A 19512-nucleotide genomic window follows, 5' to 3' on the forward strand; every position below is an offset into this window, starting at 1 on the left:
AATTCTGTAACTGTAACTTCGGTCGTTGCTGTGCTTTTTGGAAGTCGAATTTCCCAGAGGAACCCACCCGAGGGATTAATAAAGTTCTATCTTATCTTATCTCTTATCTTATCTTAAAAACAGAGATTATCGTAGCCATCGCTCTCTCGCATGGACGTGGCAGTCTTGCTGTCTGCTGCGAATCCTCCCCGTACCTCCGTGACCTCGTCTGGTATCTGCTCCCTCCTCTGCAAGAGACAGTAAAGGAAAACACGTCTCTGCCTAGTCTTGAAAATCTAATCTTATCATCCATTGTTCTTCTAGGGCCTCTTCTTCTTGTGGCCTCAGCTAACTGCTAATATTTACATGGCTAACATTAACATGTGTGCCAGCCAGGTTAACATTTATGATGAACTATGATTAATTAACTGATGTTGAAACTGGAGCTTTACTGACCTCTGAAATTCCTCCTAAAGTGTTATTCAGTGTTGTGACAGTCAGCTGCTTCAGCTGCTGCTGGGATGGGCTGTGGCAAAGAGAACAGAGAAAATCCAAATCAGAGTTTTTCTCTGAATTAAAAGGAAACAACAATATATTCTACATGGTGAAACTGATGGTTTCTGGTGTTTGGCTCTGTTTTTCTGTATTTATGCAGATAAAGTGTAAACTCAGATGAATTATACCATCAAATGTTAAAGGAAAATATCAGGATGAGTGTCTGTGAGCTGAGAAGGACGTGAAGCGAGCAGTTTATCCCAGAGCTGAAGCTGCTCTGTGTGCAGAGATGAGCTCAGATTCCTGCTGTGATTGATCAACAGTCACAGAAATGTAGACTTGTAGTTATTACTGCAGTATGGTCACAGCAGATACTGATAAACATGTATTATGAGGATGGATGATCAAGTTTCTCACTCTCTCCTTTAAATCTCAGTTTTTTCTTCTTCACAGTTTATCTGTTCATTTATTAATGAATAACACTGAAAGAGTTTCTGTTATATTTCCCCTTGAACATCAGCTTATTAGGGCGGCATTAGGAAATAGCCCCCCTCCAAAGAATGAATAAATGAATGATGATAATAATAAAATGATTCAAAAGCAGAGCTCAGAGTGGTAGAATGGTCAAACATGGATCCACGGGTGGTTCAACTGCATTTGGTGACGTGACTAAAGCAAATCTTTCAAATAATCCCACCATCAACGGGATGTTGTCTCCTTTACTACGGTTACTTTACTTGGTCACCGTGTGAATTTCTTTGAAATGAACCAAATTCTTTTATTTGTTGGTTGTTGCATATTTAACCTCTACAGTCAGGAAAGGAGGAGATGAGGCCTCAACAATGTTGGGTTGTAGCTGTGCTTCAGGTTAGAGTGAGTGTCCATGGAATAAATGTAAGTCAGTGAACAGGAAACATGACTGTGTTCAAACTTTGTTTCCTTTTTATAATGAGTCTAATCAAAGGTGGACAGAAGTATCTCCACTTTGACATTTCTGTGTCACCATCAGAGCTTCTGCACAGTGTGGAGAAAGATCCAGAAGCAGAGCTGGACTGCAGACAGCCAGTCAGAGCAGCTGTGTACAAAGTAAGACTGAACATCTGTCTGCTGATGGACTCATTTCTGAAAACTGGACTTCTTGTGTTGTTCAGACATTGAAGAGTTTTCTTTCTCTTTAGTCTCGTTGTTTTTCTTTCTTTCAGCAGATGTTGGTCTGCAGGAGGTTTTAGATGAACATAAGATCAGTCTGAGGAGGAGATGTGAACGTGTGACTGAAGGAAGTGATGAAACAGGAAGTAGAACCCTCCTCAACAGGATCTACACTGAGCTCTACATCACAGAGGGACAGAGTGAAGAGGTTCATACCCAACATGAGGTGAGGCAGCTGGAGACAGCTTCCAAGATGGACGCCCTCCATGACGCTCCAATCAGGTGCCAGGACATCTTTAAAGCCTTACCTGACCAACAGAGACCCGTCAGAGTGGTTCTGACCAACGGCGTGGCTGGTGTTGGAAAAACCTTCTCAGTGCAGAAGTTCACTCTGGACTGGGCAGAGGGCTTGGAGAACCAACATGTCAGTGTGGTGGTTCTGCTTTCATTCAGGGAGCTGAACCTGATCAGAGATGAGCAGTACAGTCTTCTGGAGCTGCTCCATGTTTTCCATCCAACATTACAGAAGGTCACAGCAGAGAAGCTGGCTGTCTCTCAGCTTTTGTTCATCTTTGACGGCCTGGATGAAAGCAGACTTTCATTGGATTTCACCAACAGGAAGCTGCTGTCTGATGTCACACAAAAGTCATCAGTCAGCCAGCTGCTGACAAACCTCATCCAGGGGAATCTGCTTCCCTCGGCTCTCGTCTGGATAACTTCCCGACCCGCAGCAGCCAATCAGATCCCTCCTACATGTGTTGACAGGCTAACAGAAGTACGAGGCTTCACTGACGCCCAGAAGGAGGAGTACTTCAGGAGGAGATTCAGTGATGAAGAGCTGTCCAGCAGAATCATCTCCCACATGAAGACATCCAGGAGCCTCCACATCATGTGTAGTATCCCAGTCTTCTGCTGGATCACTGCTACAGTTCTGGAGCACATGTTGACTACAGAGCAGAGAGGAGAGCTGCCCAAGACCCTGACTGACATGTACTCACACTTCCTGCTGGTTCAGACAAAGAGGAAGAAGAACAAGTACCATGAGGGACGTGAGACGAGTCCACAGGAGCTGACGGAGGCTGACAGGGAAGTTCTTCTGAAGCTGGGGAGGCTGGCGTTTGAACACCTGGAGAAAGGAAACATCATGTTCTACCAAGAAGACCTGGAGCAGTGTGGTCTGGATGTGACAGAGGCCTCGGTGTACTCAGGAGTTTGTACAGAGATCTTCAAAAGAGAGTGTGTGATCTTCCAGAAACCAGTCTACTGCTTTGTTCATCTGAGCATTCAGGAGTTTCTGGCTGCTGTCTACAAGTTCCACTGTCACACCAACAGGAAGACAGAGGTGCTGAAGAACTTTTTGGGAAAAAAATACAACGAGTCCTCTCTGGATGATTTCCTGAGCAGAGCCATGTATAAATCCCTCCAGAGTAAAAATGGCCACCTGGACCTGTTTGTTCGCTTCCTTCATGGCCTCTGTCTGGAGTCCAACCAGAGACTCTTAGTAGGTCTGCTGGGTCAGACAGAGATCAGTCCAGGAACCATCCAGAGAGTCATCAACAACCTGAAGGAGATGAACAGTGATAAAATCTCTCCTGACAGAAGCATCAACATCTTCCACTGTCTGATGGAGATGAACCACCTCTCATTATTTCAGGAGATCCAAGAGTTCCTGAAGTCAGAGAACAGATCAGAGAAGAAACTCTCTGAGATCCAGTGCTCAGCTCTGGCCTTCATGCTGCAGATGTCAGAGGAGGTTCTGGATCAGTTTGACCTGCAGAAGTACAACACATCAGAGCGGGGACGACTGAGACTGATTCCAGCTGTGAGGAACTGCAGAAAGGCTGGGTGAGTCCAGATGTGATCATTAACATCATTGATCAGTGTAGGTTAGTAGTTTAATTTTGAAAATAAAATCAGATTGTAAGCACAAAGTGTTTGTGTCCGTACGCTGCAACCTTCCACACCATTCCTTTATTGTACAGACTCAGCAGCAGCTCCATGGATCCCAAATCCAAGAGTGGAGAACAGATTTGAAGTGTGTCACATCCATGCAGTCACAGCTGTTTCCACCATGTTTCCACTGATATTAATCCTGTTCAATGACACGTTTCATATCAGTGAATATGTTCTTTAGGACGTCCACTGACATGTTTAAGTGTCCTGCTGGAAATCACTCAAATCATCCATGAAATCCATGAAAAATCCTTTTAGTGTTTCTAACTTCTCCCTCTGTCCTCTCTCTCTCTCCATCCTCCTCACTGCTTCTTTCACTGATAATCACACAAACATCGTATTCAGCTACAAAATAACACAATAATATCATCTGATGATCATTATTATAAGAGCAGGATCCATATTTGATATCAGAGTAACACACTGCTTGGTTATGTGCAGTCATCATCAGTGACTGTGGGTCAAACAGAAGCTCTCTGATTGGTTGCTGACCTTGGTCACCTGTCCACTCTCACCTGTTTGTGTTTGCTCTCTCTTTGCTGTCTCCATCCTCTCTCTCCTTTCTCTCCCTCTCTGTCTTTGTACGTCACTCAGGTCCAATGGAAACAGTGACATTTACAAACCAATCAAAGACAAACTGATCCATGTCAGGTTATAACAATATTCAAAGTGAATACAGGCTGCTGCTGGACACAGACAGGTAACATCATTTTGACTTGCTGTCACCTGGATCTGGACTCATAAACACTGAAGTCCTGAACAGGAATACAAATCATTTTCTGCCAACTAGCGACACACCAGCAGATAATGGCTCAGAAAGCTCAAATGAGCCAATCATTTCTGTGTTTAGTTCCCCTGAAATCAGATCTGATGTCAGCAGCTCTGAGTTCATTCATCATTATTGTCCAGTGATGAGATTTCTGCTCCGTTTGGTAACAGTCAGCAGGTTTTTCCTGCGTGTGGACGTGAACAGTCGTACCTGACAGCAGGTAGCAAACAGAGATCATCTTTCCAGCTGGAACTCTTCACTGAGCTGAACTCATTCAAAATGTTCTGGAGTCAAAACAGGAAACAGTCCAAATGTGTGTCTTCACTCTGACTCTGGATCAGATCTCAGTGACAGACTGTGGACATTATGGAAGCCTAAATGTGACACCATCTTCCTCCTTCATCTGCAGATTAAAGCCAAACAAAGATTCTCATTAAAAGTCTGCAGGTCTGAGAGAGACTCAATCGTTGTGTCATGTCAAACACAGTAAGAGGAGCTGAAGCACAGATGTGAAGAGCAGATTCATCAGATTATGACCTCACTCTGTTTTGTCTTCATATACATTCAGTCTGTGTTTATAATGCAGATTTTCTGCTTTTATAATAACACATTTTATATTTTCTATCATCACAGACTGACTCACTGTCTACTCTCAGAGTCTCACTGTGAAGTTGTGGCCTCAGCTCTGAAGTCCAACCCCTCCCATCTGACAGAGCTGGACATGAGTAGAAACTACAACCTGCAGGATTCAGGTGTGAAGCTTCTGTGTGCTGGACTGGAGAGTCCAAACTGTCGACTGGAGACTCTGAGGTGAGTTCACTGACTGCGGCTGTTGTAGTTGTTTTTCTATATTTCAGGTCTTTGATTGATGTTTGAAACTTTCTTCAGTTCCTAAATGTTCAGGATGTGTCTGAAGACAAATGTGAAGAAGTTTGAGTGCTTTCAGAAATGTTGTCTTTCCAAACGACTGAACAACAGTTTTTCCTTTTGGCTCCAAACAGAAGTGACAGACTTGAGCAGGGTTCATTTAAAGGCTGACAGAAGTGGAGTGGTGACGGGGAGATGTTTGACAGGACAGTGTTTCAGCCTCCACAGGTTCATGTTGTGCTCCATCAGTCAGTGAAGATGAAGTCAGTGCTGATGAGGCTGTAGAGTGTGTGAGGGATGTGAATGAGGATGATGAAGATCTGATGATAGCAGATAAAAACAGGCTGCAGAGACTTTGAGCCATACAGGGCACACAGTGTGTGTACAGAACAGCTGAAATCATTATGGAGGCCTCACTGGAATATGGAAGCATCACAGTACAGCTTCAGTGAAGCTTTAAAGTCTCTGATATGAGATGAGAAATGAAGCAGCCAGAGCTTTTTCATGAGTGGAAACCCACTGTGACTGTGAGCTGCTGCTACAGCCTCCAGATTAGCCAGCAGCTCATCCTGCTCAACATTTCCTCACCAACTTTAATGGAAGTGTGATGTTTTCAGCTGGAGTGATGGTCAGGGTGGCCTCCCTCTCCTCTTCTTCTCCTCTTCCTCTTTCATTTGTAAAGCCACTTCTGCTGCTTTCATTCATTTGGAAGTCCTGTAGCTGAGTTTGGGAGAGACTAACAGCCTCGGCAGCAGAGGGGAGAAAGGCTGTAACACCACCACTTTACTCTGTTCTACCTGTCACATCATTTTATCAGGAAACAAATATGCTCATGTTTTTACTATGTTTGTCTTGAAGATGTAAGAAGATCACATGGTGCTTTTTATTATTGTGTTGGTTTGTTTCCTGTCTCTTGGATGGAGCCCAGCTGTGCGTGGCCCCTGGGCCTGTGGTCAGAGTGTGTGCTGGATAATCCGGCCCAGGATGAGGCCAAACTGACATGGGATGAAATGTCTGTCACATAATTGAGCTTAGTGTAGTTTCATTTCTGCACAATTTAAAACAACCAAAACTTTGTTCTGTCTTTTCTATGTTATACTGTAGACTTTCTTTGATACTGTGTCCAAAAGGAGCAGCTTTTACTTTGAAGGGGAGGCGTCTCTGTTTCCTCTTCAGGTTGGATGATGGAAGCAAATGAGTGTGTGATGTTCTTTCAGTGTTGCACTTTGTAGACGCTCCCTGAGCACTGGTCTCACAGCCAGCTGCACATAGAGACCAGTGTTGTTAGTCCAGGTCAGAAGATGACTTGTTGGAATGAAAATGAGCTTGTAGTTTGTCTGCTTTAATAATGTGACTGGAAAAAGGTGTTGGACTTCAAATATGTCCATTTCTTTCACACTTCACCTTTAAAAGTGAAGCCTTGTGGTTCCTGGAAGGAAAAACACGACTTTTTCAAGTCTTTGTCCTGTTTTTATGATAAATGTACGACTTTAATGTGAAACATTCAGAGTTTTTTCTCTTGTTGTGTTTGTTTGAAGCTGCTTCCTGTTGGCTTCAGCTGTTTGGAGTTTCCATTTTCTAAACTTCTACATTCTGAACCTTCTTCAGCTCTGAACAGATGATGAAACACTGAATGATTTCAAGCTCACACTTTGTCTAATAAACTTACATCTTTCATTCTTTATACAGATTGGGGGACTGTGGTTTGTCAGAGATCAGCTGTGATTATCTGGCAGCAGCACTGAAGTCCAACCCCTCCCATCTGAGAGAGCTGCACCTGAGTAATGACTCCTGGTCTTCGACCAACAACAAGCTGCAGGATTCAGGAGTGAAGCATCTGTGTGGTTTCCTGGAGAGTCCAGGATGTGGACTTGAAACTCTGGGGTCAGTCAGCATGTTTTAGTTGTGCTGAGATGAATATGATGTGAAAGTTGTGCTGACACTAAACTGCAGACATCAGGCTGATATTATAATGATCCACACTGAGGATCTTCATGGTAAAGTCTGTTTTCTTCTTCTCTGGTTTAGTCCATTGACTGCAGCAGAACAATGTTCACATTTCAAACAGTGAGACTCAACGTATGGCCCGCGGCCCACACGCGGCCTGCCCACCTTTCCTGATTCAGAGAGAGGGGACCCTGATTAACTGTGTAGTGTTCTTCCTCACAGTTCTAAGTATCAGACACAACAATGAATAATCCACAGCTGACTGTCTTTAGCAGGTCAAAGGTCACGGCACACAGCAGACAGTGGGAAATATTATAACTCTGATCATTTATCAGCACATATCCATATGTATAAAAACAAAGCTGACACTGTGAGACTTGATCAGAGGTGTGATCATCACAGCAGAGGCCTTTGTGTCAAAGTCACTGAGGATCAAACAGAAACACATGAAGCAGATTTTCCTGTTCTGGCTTTTTATAGCAGATAACCTTCAAAATATTCTGCAGTCCATCAAAAACTGAAGCAAACCATGAATCAACATGTGAACATGAGCTGATGCTGCTGAAGTGAAGCAAAGTTACAGAGGTTTGATTACAGACACAGCTGAGAGTTTGTAATCTGTCATCATTTTAAAAGGTTTACATTTCTTCAGTATATCCACATTTGCAGCTGGTACCTCAACCTCCACTTGTCCAACACAACTGCTGTCCACTGCCTCCATGACATTGTGATTTTGCTGTTGGTCTTCTGTCAGATCTTCATCAATCACTTCTGCACGGGGCACACCTTCAGACTCTGCAGCTGCATAACGAAAGCCTGTAAGATAAAATTAGACATAAGGTAAATGTACACCAATATTCCAATGACAGGTGTGTGATTCATCTGGAAGTTATGTGCGGATTAGTGTACAGTGATAGCAATTTAGTATGTTTTTAGAGGGGGGGGGGTTGTTTACCTCCGATGGGTGCTCTTTTTCGCTTCCGTTGCGTACGCCTTGAGTGCCGGTCCGAGTCTGATACAGGTATGTCGTCATGCCCCATGTGCAGTGTTGGTTCCCAGTCTGGATTTGTTACATCCATTTCATATGCTGGTTTGCCTGCAATAATGCCAAATCATAAGCTACTCAGTCGACATGATGTGGTTCTGCAGCATCACACATTAGCATGTTTTATCTCATTATCTATGACCGCAGCACGTTGAAAATAACACTAAAAGCCTTTCAAGAGTGATATGAATTAATTTAGAACTCACCGGAAAGAAAATGCCGTGAGCAAACCAACAAAAAGCTGGGGATTGCAGAGAACTCGATATCCGCTCGTCTCACCGCTGCAATCCAAGCCTGACGTCTTTGTTTAGTAATATCGGATACATGGGATCCCTCACGTTGCCTCCAGGATGGAAAACGATGAAAAGAGAGCCCGTTATCCAGCTTCTTGCCTTCACGATCGTGTGATCTAACGTTGCAACCGACAACACAACACGTACGATCCATAGCTGAAATGGTATCCTTTGGCTGGCCTACTGTCATGGCGGAAGGGGGCGTGGCCCATCTCCCGTGACATCACGCTCCAAAGCCCTATAGGTGGGAAAATGTACCATGTCGACCAATCAAAAATGATATGGAAACATGACATTTGGTTGTTTAGCAAAAGGGGGAAGTTTTAGGAGTGACCGGCAAGAGAGAGCGAGTGAGCGAAAGAGAGAGAGAGTTTTGATACGTGAGAGATTTGTGACGTTTACCGTGTTTGGTCTCAAGTTAGTTTGTTGTCTTGTGTATTTAGTGTGTAGCTGTTGTTTTGTTTTGTGTGTCAGTTCTACTAGTGATCGTCACAGTTGCTGCCTTAAAGCCAACAAAGGCAGATTGCAGTGTAAACGCTGAGTGACACACCTGCTGTCAGACCTGCAGGTTTATCCCTGTGCTGTTCTCATATGTGTTAGAGTGACACAAACTATTGTTTGACACCTGATTGTTCTGTAAATAGTTTGAAATGATTATATGAAAAACGTCTGAGCCTTGGCTGCATTTTTTGGTAAATAGTACCATATAACTTTGTTGTTTGCAAAACGTGTGCGTATTTTTAAAAATGTACAATCTCTATTTGCATTTCAAGTTATGAAGATGATTCGTTAAACATGTGTGTGGTTTTTACAGTCAAAATATCACTTTCTACGTGTATTTTAAATTTTGTCTGAATTTAGATAAATTGTGCTGATACAGTTGGTCAAAATGAGAAAATAACAGATTGGCAAGATGAACTGTTTTTAAAGGTAAAATATAGAGGCCACATCAAAAGTAGTCAAGAAGGGTTAAAGGCTAAAAGCAAAGTTGTCACCAAGTACTGTTTATATTTGTGTGTATTGCTGCAGCTTTTTTGAGTATTAATTTGGTGCCTTTGTGTGAAATAATGGTATTGTGAGTGATCCATATAGTCACAAAGAATAGCCACTTGTTTCTGTGCTACCAAAGTTCCCCGGCTTTCATTCAAAATGTGTTTATCGTCAGCACCTGCACATTAAACTACTTAAACATTATAAATGTCTTCAAGCTCACACTGAGGCCTGTGGGGTACTATCAGCCACTGAGACAGTACACACATTTATATGTGTTTGTATATGAATATTTCATACTTTAAGACTGCCTGTTTATTTAAGGGAGATGAACAAAATACATTGGAATTGTACAAAATAATATCATGGATGATAAATTAAATAGATTTTAAGTAGATGCTTGTGCATTCTTAAAGTCTTATATGTTGAACTGAACTATGTGATCTGTTCAAAGCCTTAATCTTAATTTGAAGTGAAATGTGCATTTTGAGTTTATACACTATGTATATAAGGCGACCGTTTCCTTTTGCAGTATTTTTGTGTGGTGTACTTTTCTATGTCTTAACAAAAGGGGAACAAAGGTGTTTAAGTTCACCTAGGATGATGTGTTTTAATTTTCACATGGTCTTGCTTGAATTTGACCCTGACAAAGGCGTATGAACTCTGTCAGCTGTTTGGAGTTTCCATTTTCTAAACTTCTACATTCTGAACCTTCTTCAGCTCTGAACAGATGATGAAACACTGAATGATTTCAAGCTCACACTTTGTCTAATAAACTTACATCTTTCATTCTTCATACAGATTGATCAACTGTGGTTTGTCAGAGATCAGCTGTGATTATCTGGCAGCAGCACTGAAGTCCAACCCCTCCCATCTGAGACAGCTGGACCTGACCAGGAACTACAAGCTGCAGGATTCAGGAGTGAAGCATCTGTGTGGTTTCCTGGAGAGTCCAGGATGTGGACTTGAAACTCTGAGGTCAGTCAGCATGTTTTAGTTGTGCTGAGATGAATATGATGTGAAAGTTGTGCTGACACTAAACTGCAGACATCAGGCTGATATTATACTGATCCACACTGAGGATCTTCATGGTAAAGTCTGTTTTCTTCTTCTCTGGTTTAGTCCATTGACTGCAGCAGAACAATGTTCACATTTCAAACCTTCAAAGAAGAAGAAAAATCCTCCACTGGATAATTCACTGTGAAACTCTCCAACTCTTCATTCCACCTTAAAGTCTGTCTGACACTGAAATCCAAAGCAAAATGTGCGTTTGCTTTACAGACAGCAGTCCAACACAAACATACACACATCATCCAAAACACAGTCCAACATCCAAATCTCCTCCACTGCCAGCATGAATGATGGGAAAGAGAAGGAGGAACACTCTGACATTCAGGGTTAGAATGAGTTTCATGAAGCAGACTGTGAAGATCAAAGCTGCATTAGAAAGCTTACATGAATGAATGAGTGGACAGAAGTGGACAGAGATCATCTGAAGCACTTCAAAGGCTTTAAATCAGCACATTTCTCTTCTTACTTGGCTCTCGGCGAAGGCGGTCGCACTTTTCTCCTCTCCTCCTTCCCCTTATCTTCCCTGCTTAGCCTCTTGTGTCCTGTCTTGTCTCGTGTGCACTACTTTTCCCTGGAACAGTCTCTCACTGTCGTTCTCTAAAACCTAATAGAGAATTATGGATTTGATCAACTGGTCTCTGAACGCTATTGACACCCTCTTCTCAACGAGAAGTCTGGGCTCGGGAGAGCCCGAGTGCCCTGGAGGGACTTTCCCTGCCGGATACACGATGGATGGGTGGCAAACCTGGAGGATCTTGTGCCTGGCGGGACTGTCTATCGAGGACGCTGAGGATATTTACCTATTCGGAACCATGATAACGGGGTTCTTGCTGATCGGAGCTGGCTTGGCCCTGACTTATCGGAGAAATAAGAGAGCGGAACCGGCTGTTCAAACTCCCCCTAAGCTGACCGCTGGAATTGAAGCGATGGGGCGAGGCGCGGCCTCCCACACCGAACGCAGCATGGTTAACACCTTGGAGACGCTTACAGCTGCCGTGAAGACTCAAACTAACACCATTGAGCGTATGATGGGATACATCAGAGAGGGGCCTGCTCACAATAACACCCTTGAGCGAAAGTTGGATAACATCGCAGAACGGCTCACTGCAGCTGTGGGGTCTCAGAACCAAAAGAATGACAACACCACGGAACAGAAGCTTGATACCATCATGGGGAGGCTCGCAGCGCTCCAACGGGAAATCGAGGCCCCAGTGTCAGAGTGCTAAATTCGCTGCTCGCATAAAGGAGAAATCAACAATATTCTACATTTGGACACCACGGCGCCAGCTGCTAGGCCCAAGGCTGGAGCCCACCAAAACAACTCCCTGATAACGACTGTGTGATGACTATTCTTCCCATCCCATGAAGGACACCTGGATCGGCTGGAGGACTGTTTACTTAGCCTGATACGGCGAAGGACACTGTCTCAGCTGAACTATGGACACGCACACACATACACTTACACTGATAAGCACGCACTCATCCCCCTCCCTTCCAAACGCCTTCGATGCTTGTTCCTGCGGGGGAAGGCAGCGGGTCTGCGTGCCGCGCTGAAATGATAGCATGGTGCAGGACGACTGCTGTGTTCCTTCGAATCACCCCCCACCCCCTATCCATCCCCTGTGGCTTGTCATGTGCTCTGATGTTGTGATGTGGACATTAATGTGCTCTCTGTGCAGAGGAGTTTTTTTGTTTCCTGTTCTCATGCTGTCCTCCCATAGGTTGCCCAGCGTGTGAAGAGGTCTCTTTTTTTCCTCTTGTACTTTTCCCAATGTTGTGTAATTTTTTCAGTGTTATTCTCTCAACGCTGCCGGTCTCTGACTGTATTCCCATGTGATGTCTTGTTGTTGTGTGTGTAAGTCGGGGGGGGTCCTATTCCTCTGTGGGGCAACCTGCATATGGCCAATAAAGCATTCATTCATTCATTCATTCATTCATTCATTCATTATTCTTTATCAACTCTGTTAGTTTCTCTCAGTTTTCTGTGGAATGAAGCTAACAGCAGGCTAATAAGATGCTGACCAATAGGTTTCTATTAAAGGTTGTAATTTGTATATGAAAAAGTGCTTTGGCTCAGCAGGGATCAGCTTACAGGTAGAATACAGCTGCTGGATGGGATTAGCATGTCATAGCTATCTACCAAACTGCTAACTGGGGGATTTCAGGCCATCTATGGATCATTTTTGCTAACTGTTTATTCAGCTTAGGCTCACAGGGCTGCAGCCTGTGCCCTAGCTGTCATAGGGCAAGAGGCGTGGTCCACCTGCACAGGTGAGCAGTCCATCACAGGGCCAACAGAGAGAGACAGAGAAGCACTCTCTCACATCCACACCTACAGCCAATTTAGAAGCACCAATGAACCTAAGCAGCATTTCATTGGACTGTGGGAGAACATCCAACCTCCACAGAAAGGCCAACAAGCTTCAACCTACAACCTTCTTGCTTTAAGGCACTAGTGCGAACCACTTTTCCCCATTTCAGCCCAAATCCTGCATCTTCCTGTTTCTGACTCCAGGCCAGCTCCACTAACACTTTCTCATCAGACACTGCCACCTAGTGGAGGAAGTCTTAGTCCCATTTGAAGCTTCAGATGACAGTTAGTTCCTTTACAAAGAGGTGGAGGTGGTGGGGCCACAGCACCATCATCACTGAGTGCCATAGGACACTTAACCTTTGTTTCCATATGCTGGGAACTTCCTGTTGTTCCAAGGAGGACTGGAAAATGTGTGAAAATCTCTCAGTCAGTTCCTCACAGCACACTTCAATCATTTCCCTCCCACAGCATCAGGACCAGGGCTTTTTCTCTCTTTGCTCCCACTAAGAGATTTCCACACAAACACCTCATCAGTGGGACTCTCAGAGCTACCAGCCCTTTGCTACAATCACAAAGCTCTTCATTGAAATCAATGATATCAAAGCTGGAATCAAATGAGTCCAAGTCTTCTGCTGATTCAGCATCACATTCATCTTTGCTCCTTGTTCTGCATCCCCACCATGGACTTCATTCCTTTCCAAGCCAGCCTTGAGTGTCCTTTATTCAGCTCATCCTCTGCTTTACTTTTACACCTGATTTTAGCTGCTTTATCTCTCTTTCAACAAGTTTCTGTGCCTCAATCTTTTTCTTCTCTCCCTCATAACAAGACAGCTTCTTCTGCCTGAGAACATGTTGGAGTGATTTACTAATCCAGGGCTGCTTATTGGGGAAAATACTTCCTGTTTCCAAAGTAATCCCCATTTTTCCCAGAAAGAGATGTAAGTAGAAATCGATGATCTAAGTGAGAACATGAGCCGTTAAAACGTCCCAGTGGGTGCAGTCAAAGCAGTCCCTCAGTCCCAGTATAGAGTCTTTGGTCCAGACTGGAACAAGTGTGTGCCCAGTTTGAGCTCTCTCCAGTGCTGTGACCTGACAGACCCAGAGGGGCCATCACATCACATTTAGAAGCTCCCCTAATGGAGCCACAACACATGTCCAATACTTAGTCTGTCTTGTTGGACCAACTGGAAGAAATGATTCAAGGACTTAGTCACAGAACAGAGATTCAAATCTCCAAAATCCAACTGGCTGCATCAGGACATATAGTCTGAAACTCTGCACAGTTTCCTGTTTGAAGCTGCTTCCTGTTGGCTTCAGCTGTTTGGAGTTTCCATTTTCTAAACTTCTACATTCTGAACCTTCTTCAGCTCTGAACAGATGATGAAACACTGAATGATTTCAAGCTCACACTTTGTCTAATAAACTTACATCTTTCATTCTTTATACAGATTGAGGAGCTGTGGTTTGTCAAAGATCAGCTGTGATTATCTGGCAGCAGCTCTGAAGTCCAACCCCTCCCATCTGAGAGAGCTGGACCTGTGGGGAAACAACCTGAAGGATCCAGATGTGAAGCAGCTGTCTGATCTTCAGCAGAGTCCAGACTACAGACTGGAGACTCTGGGGTCAGTAGAGTGATGGAGTGAGTGGGTGGTGCTGTCAGCAGTATTGTACTAAACACAGTCAGTATGAAACAAAGATCCAGTGTTTCCTGTAAAGCTGCAGCTTCTCAGTGAAGCTGTGAGAGGAGAATGGTGACAGGCTTCAGGATTGGACACAAACACTTCCTGTTTCTGACCTTTATGGTCACCATGGTAACGGCTGACACGCTCTGATCAAACGCTGTCAACAGCCAATCAGCTCTCTGAACAAAGCAGCACGCAGACCAATGACTGCATTCGTTTCCAAGTTTAAAGCAGTGAAGAACACAGTCTGTAGGTGAGGAAGAATTTAGTGAGAGCAGATGTTTGGATGGAATTCCTCCAGTTAACAGCTGGAACCGTCCATCTGGATTGTTGGGCTTGTTGTTGGGGTTCCTACAGAGCTCAGAGTGGACACACTAAGGTTCTTCTAATGAATGAAAGTCCAAACTCAAACTAGGAGGGAAAAACATTTTCATCAACTTCAATAAAAATCCAAAGATTAGAAAAAGTGAAGCAACAATGAGTCCTAGTACAGTCCCAGCACTGAAGTCCCTGCTGCTCTTTATACTGGATGTGCTGCATCACTGACTGACAGCTGATGAAGAGTCTCTGGAAACACTCGTTTATCTCCTCTGCTCTTCCTTCTTCTCTCTGCAGGTGGAGCTGATGATGGTAAACAGGACGGTGTGTGTGCTGAGAGAGGAGGAGCTGTGTCCTGATGATCCAGAGAGGTTGAAGCAGCAGCAGCTTGTGTGTAGAGACGCTCTGACTGGGCCATGTTACTGGGAGGTGGAGAGGAGAGCTTCATCCAGCAGTGACTGACAGAGGAATGAGAAGAAGTGCAGATGACTGTCAGTGCTGCAGAGTGAACTGCTCTGAGAACAGCTCCACTGTCAGACACAATGTAGAGTCCAGCATCATCCCTGTGTGTCCCTCTGGATCTGACAGAGGATCATCAGTGTATCTGGACTGCTCTGCTGCTGCTCTGTCCTTCTACAGTCTCTGCACAGTCTCTGTCTGACTCTGGCTACATTTTTGGCATTTATATTCTTGGTTGCTCTCTTTATATTTTTCACATGCAAAATGTGCCCATCTTTGGCAAGATTCATACTGCACCTGGAAAGGAAAAATAAATGGCTCATATTCTGTTTGGTGAATACTATTACTCAACATTTTAATTATGATTGGCAAGTAATGATACTAAGACTTATGTGTTTCTTTTGTTTTGTTTTGTTTTACCATTTCAATCATGCTGCGGTCAGCGTTAGCATCTAACATGGAGCAAACAATGCAGTAGTCCTCAGCGTTCCCTGAAACACAATCATAGTTAGGTTTTAATCAAACATTATTTATTGAATAATTAAAAAATAATAGTACATTTTTTCCAAATATACTTCCTGGAAAATTAGTCTAAATTAGACTTTGAGAAGGGTCTTATCTGAAAGTGTTTGAAGAGCACTATTTGTACTGTGCTGTTTGAAAAGCACTATTTAAATTGGAAGTACGCACTAACGTGATAAGGACTTTACTGGACTTACCTCGATTTTCAAGTAGGGTGCAAGCTATCTGCATTCGCTCCAGCACAACTGGCTCTGTAGTGGTTGACACCTCACTGACCTCTCCAAAATCAAGGTAGTGTTCTGCAAACTGTGAGATTGATCATAATTAGAATGTAAAGTCTTAATTAGGTAAAGGATAGGATAATTATAAGCCACAAGGCTTCAGCCTATTCCTTTTTCAGTTACTGTATGATTAAGTACTTCTATGTAAAATGATCATCTTTGTTGTTGTTGACCGAAATAACTTTCACTTCACTTAAATTCACTTAAAGTCTTAATTCTAGCTAACAAGAAACTGAATCATTTGAATAAGGGTTACCTTTAACAGTAAAACTCCACAACTGCTGGAATCCTGTTGCTTGTTGTGTTGCATAGTCTGTAACTGCCACTCCATGGTGTCTTCATGCCCTCTCATCCTCAGAAAATTCCTAGTTGAACAAAAGTGTTTGTAATGAAACAAGATTTTTTTTTTTTAATCTAAGAATAACACCTCAGTATCATACATACCTCCAGTTGCGCAGAATTTTCCTGTCATAAACACCTTCATTCCCATGGGGTCTATGAGCAGTATTTTCTGTGCAGAAATGTTGACAATCTAAAGAAAAAGTTAAATTAAAAATTACAATTGTTTGTGCCACTGAAAACTTATTTAAAAATAACACTTTGTGCAAGAAACTGCTTCACAACAAATTATGCAAATTAATAACAAAATGAACACATACCACAAGAATCCAGTGTGTACCAAAGTTCACAGGGCACAGCCACGTCTTCAACTGGGAACTTCATCTGTGGGATTGGAAGTGCAGAGTAATTTGGATTTACTTAGGTACCATGCGTCTCAGGGTGTTTTCAAATATAGTCTTCTTTAAAGGAACCAAACTCTTTCCTCAGCAACAGAAAGGAGTCAACTGTTTGGACCACTTCTGAGCTTTCAACATACCAGTTGAGGCATCTGAACTGCCCAGAAAACAACGAGCTTGCAACTACTGAACAGAGCAGGTGTGCAGCATTCTGCACAAGTATACAAAAATGTTATAGAACAGTAAATAGGGGTTTTTTTTAATTTCAAAATTAGTAGGTAAATGACATTTCTTACTTACCTTTCGTCTGTCAATAACACGGTGCAGATATGCATCAATGACCTGTTTTGAAAAATCTGAGTTTATACAACAACAGCAACAATTTTTGAAGTAACTGCTTGAGTGCTGTACACAAAAACATCTAAAGGAATAGAATTGCTGATAAAGGTTCTTTCTGCATATACTGAAACTGGGTATTATGATGTCACAGATGTCACAACATCTGTGTTGTGGTTGATAACATTTTTTCCTGTTGAAGTGAATGGGTGAAACCTTATCAGAGTTTTGCAATATAAACCCCCCCCCCCCCACCTACCCGCACATTTTAAACTATTAATGGTCTCTGCACTGCAAATGCTTCAGAAGGAGCAGAACCTCGAAATCAGAATCAATAATGATAAGTTCTCTTACCTCATCAGAAAGCCACCGTGACCCCTGCAGTGTTCGAAAAATAACTTGTATGGTCCAACAGCTGCCTCCAAGCGCCCAGTATCCTTTGCACGCCATAGCCTCTTTACTAAAAGAAAAATATGATAAGTTAGCTCAGGCATGCATGAGATTTGTAGTGGATAAGCTTGGTAAAGGCCGACGGGCCACAACAGGAAAAAAGTCAATACAATAGGCATGCATTTACACGCAGAGAAATAGGAAAGGTACAGCGGGTGGGCAAAATAGAAAATTACTGACAGGCAGATCCATTTCCAGACTTCCACAAGCTCAGTGCACGTTGCATGTTTCTTTATATCCAATATGAGTTGAAGACTTCAAAATGCAAACAAAGTCATGCAACAGTCAATTAAGTTGCAACGCCAAACTGGCAACAAATGACCAACTGGTCAAAAAGAGTTGTTCACTATGTCACCTTCATTTTCTAAGCTTTGTTTCCGGGAGGGAAGTTCTTGTTCACGCGTTTCTGGTCCTGGAACACAAACTCCTTGTGTCAGCCGTTTTGGGTGCATAATGAATCCTCTGGACTTTGCTGGCACTGAGGGTTAGCAGTAGGATGGCAGGGAGGCATCTTCAGGTCTGTGCTGCTGTTCACCGTCTGACTGCGAGTTGGGTATTTTTAATTAGAGATGGACCGATCCGATATTACGTATCGGTATCGGTCCGATACTGACCTAAATTACTGGATCGGATATCGGAGAAAAATAAAAAATGTAATCCGATCCATTAAATATCACGAAAGCACCTCACAAAACTTGCAACACGCCGTAACTCACCTCAGAACGTTAGCACGTCGGAGCAGTATGCATCACGTGATAGAGCGGCTGTGGCATGCAGGACCTGTCGGTGGTCTGGATAGCATTTGGAGCTTCGCTAGCTACCAGGCATTTCATCTCCGATAAAGTTATCCCGAGAGAAGTAAAGCAAGTGTGTAAGTCCATCTCTGAATGTTTGTAAAGCATTCCTGCGTTAAGCTTAACAAGCGATATATGGAGCGACTGCCTCTTCTTGCTGCTACTTCAATCATGAAACTGATCAATGATCAGCTGATCGGCTTTTCTGTCGCGAGTCCGTGTCTCTTGTTTGCTTTTGGCCCACTTTGCACCAGAAAGAGGAAACCAGCGGCTGAACAACAGCAGCACGTTTAAGCTTGATCAGCTGTTGTTAGAATGTATTTAATATTACTTTCTACTCGAGGATCTTTTTCTACGTAGCTGACGGCTGGTAACTGTGCAGGGGCGGATCTAGCAAAGTTTAGCCAGGGGGGCCGATAGGGCATTAACAGGGAAAAGGGGGCACAAAGACATACTTTTCTTTCTTATTCTCATTTAAAATGTCTTGTTTTTAATAATTAATTATCTGACACCCAAAGTTTTAATTTGATGTAAAATGAATAGAAGTCAATTACTGTATATAGTAACTATTAAGTCTAATATACCCTAGTAAGCTATAGTACTTTTTCCTTTGGGAAGGTACCATCTGTGCAGTCTGCAATTTTGTTGAAGAAAGCTGTTGAATCTATTTAATATTTCTTGAAAAATAATTGATTTCTGTGCATTTTTTTTCACACTGCATCAAATTAAGGTTGATTACGTCGATTAAGCATCATGAGGTGGCGCGTGAGGGGTGGTTCCCTATTTTTTATTTATTTATTTTTGTTGTTGCTGGGAGTTGGAACCCTATTAGTTAGGTTGCTTAATATTTATGCTAAGTACTCTTTAAAATACCAGAATAGGGAGGATGGTGTAGGTTTAAGTTTATTAGATTGATCAGTATTGCTGAACTATGAAATATTCTCTTTTGCATACAGGTATAACAGAATAGCTTTAGTGTAGTTGTTGTTTTAAACTTGAGTATGAACTTATACAAAATGCAGCAAGATATTTAAAAAACAGTTTTGTTGATTAAAAAACAC

General features: G+C 42.9%; 2 protein-coding genes across 2 annotated transcripts; both read left to right on the plus strand.

Annotated features, from left to right (window-relative positions):
• The first annotated feature begins 1739 nt into the window (after nucleotides 1-1739).
• On the plus strand, nucleotides 1740-5159 carry LOC147336427 (protein NLRC3-like). Its single transcript, XM_086287054.1, has 2 exons — nucleotides 1740-3468; nucleotides 4979-5159. The coding sequence occupies exons 1-2, from the start codon at nucleotides 1877-1879 to the stop codon at nucleotides 5157-5159; spliced, it is 1773 nt and encodes a 590-aa protein (XP_086143180.1). The 5' UTR covers nucleotides 1740-1876.
• A 5845-nt stretch (nucleotides 5160-11004) lies between these two features.
• Nucleotides 11005-12488, plus strand: LOC147336428 (uncharacterized). The gene has a single exon (XM_086287083.1). The coding sequence runs from the start codon at nucleotides 11176-11178 to the stop codon at nucleotides 11782-11784; it is 609 nt and encodes a 202-aa protein (XP_086143209.1). The 5' UTR covers nucleotides 11005-11175; the 3' UTR covers nucleotides 11785-12488.
• The last annotated feature ends 7024 nt before the right edge of the window (nucleotides 12489-19512 follow it).

Source organism: Aulonocara sp. 'chitande type north' Nkhata Bay, linkage group LG3 (genome assembly GCF_057382095.1).
Source record: "Aulonocara sp. 'chitande type north' Nkhata Bay isolate Kocher_YH1m ecotype deep benthic linkage group LG3, A_spYH_male_GT1.1, whole genome shotgun sequence".
Taxonomy (NCBI): Eukaryota; Metazoa; Chordata; class Actinopteri; order Cichliformes; family Cichlidae; genus Aulonocara; species Aulonocara sp. 'chitande type north' Nkhata Bay.

Coding starts and splice junctions, on each gene's coding strand:
- LOC147336428 (XM_086287083.1), top strand. CDS start 11,176: ATGGATTTGATCAACTGGTCTCTGAACGCTATTGACACCCTCTTCTCA.
- LOC147336427 (XM_086287054.1), top strand. CDS start 1,877: ATGGACGCCCTCCATGACGCTCCAATCAGGTGCCAGGACATCTTTAAA. Junction 3,469..4,978: donor AGGAACTGCAGAAAGGCTGG/GTGAGTCCAGAT, acceptor CTATCATCACAG/ACTGACTCACTGTCTACTCT.